This window comes from Panicum virgatum, chromosome 5K (assembly GCF_016808335.1).
Source record: "Panicum virgatum strain AP13 chromosome 5K, P.virgatum_v5, whole genome shotgun sequence".
NCBI classification, from domain to species: domain Eukaryota; kingdom Viridiplantae; phylum Streptophyta; class Magnoliopsida; order Poales; family Poaceae; genus Panicum; species Panicum virgatum.
In genome coordinates, this window is record NC_053140.1 from 16,784,759 (window position 1) to 16,794,601 (window position 9,843).

At 41.6% G+C, this 9,843-nt stretch overlaps 1 protein-coding gene across 2 annotated transcripts; it reads left to right on the forward strand.

Annotated features, from left to right (window-relative positions):
- The first annotated feature begins 2,096 nt into the window (after window positions 1-2,096).
- LOC120706686 (homeobox protein knotted-1-like 1) lies at window positions 2,097-9,738 on the forward strand. Of its 2 annotated transcripts, none has more exons than XM_039991381.1 (5): window positions 2,097-2,536; window positions 2,629-2,772; window positions 2,930-3,080; window positions 8,885-9,135; window positions 9,218-9,738. In XM_039991381.1, exons 1-5 carry the CDS (start codon window positions 2,354-2,356, stop codon window positions 9,404-9,406), a joined length of 918 nt encoding a protein of 305 aa, XP_039847315.1. In that variant the 5' UTR covers window positions 2,097-2,353; the 3' UTR covers window positions 9,407-9,738. The 2 variants fall into 2 exon arrangements, with proteins under 2 accessions (XP_039847315.1, XP_039847316.1); XM_039991382.1 differs by having other exon boundaries at window positions 2,113-2,536; window positions 2,668-2,772; window positions 9,218-9,736.
- Window positions 9,739-9,843: the final 105 nt, after the last annotated feature.

Sequence of the window (9,843 nt, forward strand, 5' to 3'; positions counted from 1 at the left end):
CACTTGGTTTTGTTCAATCCCACGGATTCAAGTTTGTTACTCTTGGAGTCTTGTGCTCCTAGACGGCTAGGCGTGCTTGTGATTGCTCGGCCTCGATTGTGAGCAGCACAAGAAGTTTGTAAGCTTCATTTCTCTCCGAGGAATCCATAGTAAGTGACTTTGGGCTTGAAGGTGATCTCGTCCTTGGGAGAGGAGTATAGGGGTTCTTGAGCACCGTCTCTTGAATCCTTCCTCAATGGAGACGTAGCATCTTTGGGTGTGAACTTCGGGAAACAAATTCTTATCTCTCTTGTGTTGTTTTACTTGATTTCGTCACTATTTGCTTGTGAGACCTTCTTCCTAGGGTTTGAGCTCGATCTACTCGTATACAAGTTTCTAGTGTAAACCAACCTTTGGAACTTCATCTCTAGGAACACCTGGTACTTGTATTTTTACTCGATCTATTTTTCTTGCATAGATTCTTGCAGTTTACTTACCGCAATTTCATACCAGGAGTCTCTGGAAAAGAGCTCCGGATACTCCGGATCCAAAACCCGGTGTTTCCGGGTTTATACCCGGAGTTTTCGGACTGCGTCTGTGATTGACGGCCTTTTAAGTGTTTTTAAGTTGTAGATTACCTATTCACCTCCCCCTAGGCATCTCAAAAGTCCTTTTAGGAGGTCGCTTTGCGGTGCCGGATGTTGATTCGCTGGTTGTAACTCGAATCGTAGTGCTGCACGGGCGCTGGCGTTCTGTTATCATCATCACCTGGAGCTGGAACGTGTGGAGTGTCACTAAATGAGTTTTTCTTAGAATTGGAGCGTCGTGAGTGAGACCAAGTAGAAGTGAGAAGTCGAGCAAAGCGAATTGAGTTGGGAGCGCTGCCAAACACAGCCTAAGTTTGGATGGCAACTTCACATTCTTTCTTTCTCCTTACATACTACTCCTTTTGTCCCAAATAAAAGTTATTCTTTGAATTCTAGAACAAATTAATAATAAAATAAAATAACCAAGTTTGTCCTTTTTTATTTGACACTAATGGATTTTGCATGCACATAAACTTTATAAATATGGTAAGTTGACTTGTTTTTGATAAACTTTTAATGCTAGAGTCAGTGGCGGACCCAGCAGGGTAGCACAGTAGTCCTAGGACTACTCTAAGTTTTGTGATTCCCTTTAATACTTATTAATAATTTAACAAACTTTTGTGTAAAATATAGGAAATATTAACACATGTACTTGTTTGGACTACCCAAGATTAAAATCTTGGTTCCGCCACTGACTAGAGTGATTTGTCTTTTTTGGACGTAGGTAGTATGCTATTCTTGAACAAAAGGAAGCATGGTGAGCTCCTTTCTCAATTATTCTTCCAAAATAATATATCTATGTCTATCCAGATACGGGATAAAACAAGTTTGCAATATCTTAACAAAAAAATGATTAAACAACCGTTAATGATTGGTGGGTTGTAAAGAAACGCCTGCTGTGTGTGTGTGCGTGGTGGGGGGATCCCATGGGAGGAAATCATATTTAACTGGAGAGGGATCACCTCCATCCTCCTTAAGGGCATCCTCCAAATCCCAGCGCACACACAGGGGTCCAACCATACAAATTAACAAATCAATAAGACGAGAACAACCTTCCCAATCTGTCTCCAAGAAAAATACAGTCAAATACCCCACCCCTCCCAAGTCCCAACCTTCCCTTTTTAATTTCCACATAGAGGCTCTGTTTAGATCACACCCCATAAGTCCTGTAAACGCAAAAAAATATTACATCGAATGTTTCGACACATGCATAGAATAATAAATAAAGTCTATTTACAAAACTTTTTGCATGAATGGGCTGTAAATCGCGAGGCGAATCTAATGAGCCTACTTAATCCATGATTGGTAACAATGGTGTTACAGTAACCATCCGCTAATTATTAATTAATCATAGATTAATTAGCATCATTAAATTCGTCTTGCGATTTACAACCCATATGTGCAAAAAATTTTATAAATAAACTTCATTTAGTACTTCAAATTAACCAAATTCGAACACAAAAAATTTTGCGCGTGGAACTAAACACGTCCAGAATACTCCACTGCACCCTCCCTTTCCCTCTCTCCTCGCTCTACTGCCTCCCCTGCTGCAGATATCACAAGCTTTTCCTGCTGCACCTGCAGCTTCTCCATCTGCAGTGCGAGCAGCTGCTAAATTCCCCATAAGCGCCTGCCCTCCTGCCCCCAGCACAGCACGAGGATCGATCATTCACTCACTACAGTGGCGTACTAGATTTCCACTTGTGCGCACACAGCGGCAGCAGGAGGCGTGCATAGTGGTGATGCACAGGTGAGCTGCTGCGGGCGGCCGCCGCTAGGCTAGCTCCATGGAGGATCTGTACAGCATCCACCCGGGGATCTCGCGGGCCGGCGGCGCGGCGAGCGAGGCGTCCGTCGCCGGCGCCGGCGGTGCGGCGGCGCCGTCGGATCTGACGGAGCTCATGAAGGCGCAGATCGCCAGCCACCCGCGCTACCCCTCCCTCCTCTCCGCCTACATCGAGTGCCGCAAGGTGCGTGCGCGTCTGCTGCGTGCAGAGAGATCGATCTTGCGGGGGGGCTCGCTAGCTGTGCATGCCAAGAATTGATCGATGATGCTTTTCAGCCCGCGTCGTCTACGTGCGCGCGGTTTCTTGATTTCCAGGTGGGAGCGCCTCCGCAGGTGGCGTCGCTGCTGGAGGAGGTCAGCCGGGAGAGGCGCGGCGGCGCCGGCGAGATCGGCGTCGATCCCGAGCTCGACGAGTTCATGGTCTGCTCCTGCGCAAGCCTCGTGTATATGTCTGTCGAACTAGAGGGAGAATTAGCCGAGTAATTGCTGCGGCGAGCGCCGGGATTAATAATTTGCCGCGCGATTTGCTCCTAATCGCCTGTTATTACATGTGCGCGCGCTTGGGATTTGTTTCCAGGACTCGTACTGCCGGGTGCTGGTGCGGTACAAGGAGGAGCTGTCGCGGCCGTTCGACGAGGCCGCGTCGTTCCTGAGCAGCATCCAGGCGCAGCTCAGCAACCTCTGCAGCGGCGGCAGCTCGCCGGCGGCGACGACCGCCACGCACTCCGGTAAGGAAACGCACGCGTCCATCCACATACGGCCTAGCTAAAAAGAATTCACGCGCACGCATCCATACACATCCATGGTGTTGGTGGCACAAGTTACAATTGCAAACGCACATGGTACTAGTATTCCAGAGGTTACACCGCGTTGCACGCTGGTTTTGTGAGTGAGCGTGCGTTTTGTTGCCGTGTGTGTGTCAAATTAAAAGAAAAGATGCAGGACTCTGAAAGCGTTCATGTGCATGCGTGTGCGTGTGTTCTTGCTGAAGGGTCAAATCGTGTCCATGCAAACGGGTGCAGGGTGTCAGAGCTGGAGTAAAGCATTGGGAGGGTGCTTGTGTAGGGTTTTGTCCAAGGTTGGAGCCTTCCTCCTCTCTTTCTCTCTATCTAGCCACCTTATCTCTCTACCGTACGTCCTCTCTCTCTAGGCTTTAGTAGCTATAGGCTCTGATGGAACTTGAGAGAAGCGTGGGCTGTGTTTAGTTCCAAAATTTTTCTTTCCAAACTTCACTATTCATCTATCATATCAAATATTTTTGGCTCATGTATGGAGCATTAAATGTGTGTAAATAAAAAAACTAATTATATAGTTTTAATATACACGATGATACGAATTTTTTGAGCCTAGTTAGATCATGGTAGGACAATAATTACCATAAACAAATGAAAAATGCTACAATATACTACAATGTTCGATATGACTTTTTTTACCACCACATCTAAACACAGCCGTGGTGGGGAGTGACCGAGTGAGCTTGCTTGGATAGACTGGCCTTGCTGTTCGGTTGATTTAAAAGCCGGCTGATTCCGGCTGATTTAATAGTACCATGTGAGAAGAAATAAGTCAAAACAAGTTGAAGTAAACCGGGAAAAGAGAAGCGAACAGGCCTTGCTGCTGCCCAACACTGGAATCTTGGCCTGGCTTGCAGCTTGTTGCTGTGCTCGCTGGATCTGGAATTCTGGATGACGGTGGATGCTGGTTTTAACCATTGGACGGAGAGGAGTACGTACTGCACTGAAGTGGAGAAATTTTTTGATAGAAAAAAGGTTTATATTAGAGGCTAGTTTTTTGGGAGGAAAAAAGGTTTATATTAGAGGCTAGTAGAGCTAGCTCGTGCTTAGGAGATCTCTTGCCGGATTCGGTGGTTGTACTTTGACAAGACATATCATATCATCACGGTAGTGGTAATTTCTGGTGGTGCGGGTTCTTTTTACATTATTATGATTCTATATGGCTTGCATTTTATAATATTATTACAGTGTCCGTATTCCCCCCTCTTTTTGGACCCCGGGGAAGGGAGAAATGGAGGCCTTTAATAGCTAGGTTTGGTTTTTGTGCCCATACAATTTGCAGTATACGACAGTGAAAGGATGTTGGTGTTACCCTTCGAACAAGTATTATTATAATATGGTATTCGATGCGTTCGGCAGGCTGGAGCTGGAGGCTGTAGCTGGAATGGTGTGAGAGAAAAATACTGTTGGGCTGGCTGCAGCTGGAGCTGGTGGATGGAGTGGTGTGAGAGGAAAATACTGTTGGGCTGGAGTTGGAGCTGGTTGCCGAACGGAGTGATTATAACAAGCTGTAAGCATGCTAAACGCTAGGTCGAGGAGAGATGAGAAGCAGGCTATAAGCTTACAGCCGGTTTTGATAGAAAAACAAAAAAACTTTATGAGAGAGATAAATAGGTCATGTATTAATGGTAAAGAGTTAACTATTGTACGGGTGGGGTGGGCTGAGAGGTAGGCTGCAAAGATTCTTAAGGGCAGCAGCCGGCTATATTATTAACCTTGCTATTTTATGACTAGGACACTTGTTATATATGGAGATCCACTATTTTATGGAGATAACCATGAGTTTTCCTTTCCACAATAAAAGCGTGAGTTTTCCTACCTTAATTTCCAAACCGGCCATTTGGAACCTAAATAAAACACCGATGAAATTAATCCAACTTGAAACCTTACTGGACATGTTCCTGATGATGTATGGCCGGGACACAATAGATGCTAATAAAAAACAGTATTATTTACCAGGATTAGAAGAAAACCAATAATGCAGGTGTATTACATTATATAGTAAAATTATTCTTCCCAAAAAAAGTGAAAACGTACATTGGACTAATAAGATTTTAACAAAGGTCCTGTCTAATCCTTGCTCAGATCGTCATAAGAGCTGCAGGTGATATAATAAATGAAATGTTAGTTATTATGTGCATGCTAGTCTATTGGTTGCAATAGTTTGGGTATCCCAATATTTTTTACTAGGAAACAAGCAATGCTATGTTTTGACTTGACAAGACCTTGTGGTCGCACTAACTGATGCAGCATTGACGTTTTGATCCAACTTTCTGCAGGTTGTAAGGCTTATCTTCTGGTATATTGATTTTTTTCATAATGATATACGTACACGTACTTGGCTGTCACCCATATGAAACCTCACTTTTGAGCATGCATTTGTTTGTTTGATTGTCATTAGAATCCAAATATGACACTTCTTGCTTGGGCTGATCCTGCAACTTACTAATGTGTTTTTTCCAACATGATTATTCTCAATAGTGATGAAACTATACAATATGGTTTGGGGTTTGTGAAACACTAATCACATATTTATATTAGTTATTGATGCAGCAAAGAATCAATCCAAAAGAATGTCTTAGTTTGTTTGAAACAATCTTGGATCAAACGAATTAGTGCACAAAGCATGTTATCAATCCAATATTGTCAAAAAAGTGCACATAAGAAGAATCTATTATCCATATATACTTATAATTAAGCTCGTATAGTAACTGGTTTTGTTTTATGTACATTCTAAGGTTAGGAAGAAAATGTTCTTTTAATGTTAGAAAGATATAATACTGATGCACTGTGAATCTAGTTGTCCGTCACATCGAATATTTGGACACATGCATGGAGCATTAAATATAGTTGAAAAAATAACTAATTACAAAGTCTAACTGATTAGCACAAGACGAATCTTTTAAGCTTAATTAGTCCATAATTGGACATTAATTGGCAAATAACAATGAAAGTGCTACAGTGTCAAAACCAAAAAAAATTCACTAACTAAACAACGCCTTACATTCAAAGTTCATGTTGGGTGTAGAAATAAAATAGATGCAGGTGTAAATTTTATCACTCCAGAAAACTCATTTTCTTTGTGAATTTTCAGTTATATTAAGTACATGTGAGCAACCAAACCCTTGCCTGTCTGTGACTTCATCATGCGTGTTCATGCATCCTCGTCTGGTTGACATGTTTATGGAATTTGATGCTGGGTGAAAATGCAAATACATCTGAACTTATTTGTTTAAAAATTTAAGAAATATAAAGTTCCTTGGTAAACAATTAGAGATCCTTACGAACGTAAGACTTGTGGAGAGAATTTTGTAGGATCTGGAGAAATTTTGGAGGAAATAAAATTGTTAGAGTATAATAGTCAAGGGTAGTATAGTCTTTTCCTCTATTCTAGGGTTTGGGGTGTCCCATGTACTTATATATTGCCCTTTTGGGCCTCTATCAATACATCGATACATTTCAGTCTCCATCCTTTCACGACATGTTACGATATAGAAGAGGAAGGAGAGAGTGAACTGACAGTGTATTGGAGAGAGGCCCTTTGGGCTACATATACATGAGACACCCCAAACCCTAGAATAGAGGAAAAGACTATCTACCCTTGACTATTATACTCTAACAAAAACATTGGTCTTATAGGATCTCTCTTTTTGTGCACTTATCTAACCTATAGGATTTCAGAATGCAGGAAAGTTTCCAGTGAAGCTTCTGGATACAACAAATGAAAGGAATTCGTAGGAGGGGGAGGAAAGTTTTATGAGGTTTAATTAGCCTGGATTTAGATTTCCTCAACTATTCGTATGGATCCATGCATCTCATCATAGAAATCCATATAGTAATAAGGTGCAATCCTTTGTTCTAAAGGGTGCTAAACTATTGACCTTTTTGTAGGAAAACAGAAATTGGCTATAGTTCTCAACAATATAGATAGCTACCCTAATCAATGTAGGCACCGCAAGAAGACAGGGATGATGTACGGCAGGTTTACCCCTACAATTTTTTATAGGGATCGGAAGAAAGGCTTGCAATAAGATGATTAATACATTAAAAGGTGAAGGTAGATGTATTCTAAATGGAAAGCTTATCCTGGGTTCTTGGCTCCTACAAAATTGTGGAAAATATGGGCAGAAGTTTGTGCCATATGAACTCAGATAGTGGTTGCTAGGTGTGTGGATAGTAAATAGGCTATCTTGGACTGTACCCCTGGAAAATCAAATTTGAAAAATGCAAGCAGCCTATGCATTATTGGTCATGTCACTATAATAATAATAACTTCTGTTAGTGACAAAAAAGGTAGGACCGTACATAGGGGCCATTCCTCTTTTCTTGAAAAATTAAGTCAATGATTGTTTTTTAAGTAATATATGTATTCTAGTTGAGTGTGATGCAAGGAAAATAAACAATTGCACAGTTCAAAATGTACTTTTTGGGTGACACAGACAGGGCAAAAACCTTTATTTTTTTTGTGCTCGACAAGATATGGTTGTTGCACTATCAAATTTGTAAGATTACACTTAATTCTCCGAAATAAATAACCTGTTCTTATAACTTAGGAAAAGAAGGTCTTCTCACATTTTTTCTGTTAAACCAAACTTAAGTCTGAGATATTGGGAACTTCATGGGTGGATAATTGGTTGTCCCAAACCAGTAATAGCGTGTGCCAGTTTGAGATTAGGTTGACAAACAATGTATTTCGTGATCCCTACCATAACATGCGTACAACTATAGTTTCTTCCACAAATTCCCATTTCAGGCATATCCAGACTCTAGTAACTTTTGAAGACAGTAGGAATATTCTATAATCATTTGGATTGGCTCTTACTAAAGCAAGATATTTGTCAAAAAACTGCTTTGCTATCCAGTTTAGCAGCGACTTTGATGAAAACATGTTTCTGTGATCTGTGTTGAAGGTATGTACAATCGCAATTATTTTCAACTTTACAATTTAACAAGGCTTCTGTTCTGTGGTTCTATAGTGGTGCCATATGAAGACTGAACACCAAATAAGGCCCTGTTTAGTTCGCAAAAAAATTCCTACAGTATCCGTCACATCGAATCTTCGGACACAAGCATAGAGCATTAAATGTAGTTGAAAAAAACTAATTACACAGTATAACTGTTTCATACGAGATGAATCTTTTAAGTCTAATTAGTCCATGATTAGATATTAATTGTCAAATAACAACGAAATGTGTTACAGTACCAAAACCCAAACTTTTTCGCAAACTAAACACAGCCTAATATTGTTCTGGTTTTATGGGGTAAAAGTACAACACTTTATGATGAAGCGCCTGGAAGATGACTTAATATTGATATTGGTTTAGAAAGAAAATCATTTCTGAAAGTACTCATTGTTGATCAGTGCAATAACATGTCATCAAGGGCCATGCTGGTTTCTTCTTTGGTCTCCAAGTGTGTTTTGGAGACGAGGAAACTACATTGACTCATGCTAAGCGCTGCAGATCTAGCACAACCGATGGGTATAAATGCACATTCATGTTTCCATGTAACGACTATGTGAAAACGGACCAATATTTTTCCACTGTGACTTGCAAGATAATGAAATGCATGACCAAAGGATTTATATATTGTGAAATGTACTGCATGATTCTCATTAACTTGTGTTTGTTTCATTCTTTTTACTCAGCATGTTTGCAAAACATACTTTCAGGTGACATGTGGATGCCTAGATGCCTTGTAATTAATTTTTTTTTTCTGACTTCATCCTTCCATTCCAGATAACATGATGGGGTCCTCGGAGGATGAGCAATGCTCAGGGGACACGGATGTGCCAGACATAGGGCAAGAACACAGCTCCCGCTTAGCTGACCATGAGCTCAAGGACATGCTGCTCAAGAAGTACAGTGGATGCCTCAGTCGTCTTCGGTCAGAGTTCCTGAAGAAGCGGAAGAAAGGGAAGCTACCAAAAGATGCAAGGACGGTGTTGCTGGAGTGGTGGAACACGCACTACCGCTGGCCTTATCCTACGGTAGAGGCCGAATATTTTCCCTCTTCAACCAAAACCTGATGCACTATAGCTGTTGCCTTGCCTGATGTTGTGCTGCTGACAGGAAGAAGATAAGGTGAGGCTCGCAGCGATGACTGGCCTCGACCCTAAGCAGATCAACAATTGGTTCATCAACCAGAGGAAGAGGCATTGGAAGCCGTCGGAGGACATGCGATTCGCGCTCATGGAGGGCGTTGCTGGGGGATCTTCTGGGACAACACTCTACTTCGACACTGGCACAATCGGACCCTGAACCGGCCTCCACTTCTTGGGCAGAAAACTGGCCAGCTCAATCAGTAGCCTGACCTGGATTGTGAAGATCATCAATCTGCCGGGTCAAAATTGACAATAAATATCTGCCATCCTGAAATTGTCAAATTAGCCCACTGCCTCATTATTTTGCAAGATCATGTGTATATGGTGTCGTCGTAATGAAACAAAATGTATGTACGAGCAAATTTGGAAGAACTGCAAACGCATTTTATTAGTAGTTTCGTGTATCGGCTGTAATACTGGCTATCCAATTTAATTGTTAGATAGGCTGAAGGGCTAGGTAATTAAAGTTACTTGTGCTGTTCCGTTGTTCTTTTTTTCTCGAATACTGTTCCGTTGTTCTGTTTGTCTATATTTGGTACTTATTTCATTTGCAGCATTCGCATGTTTAGCAATTACTGTATAAGTTAAATGGTT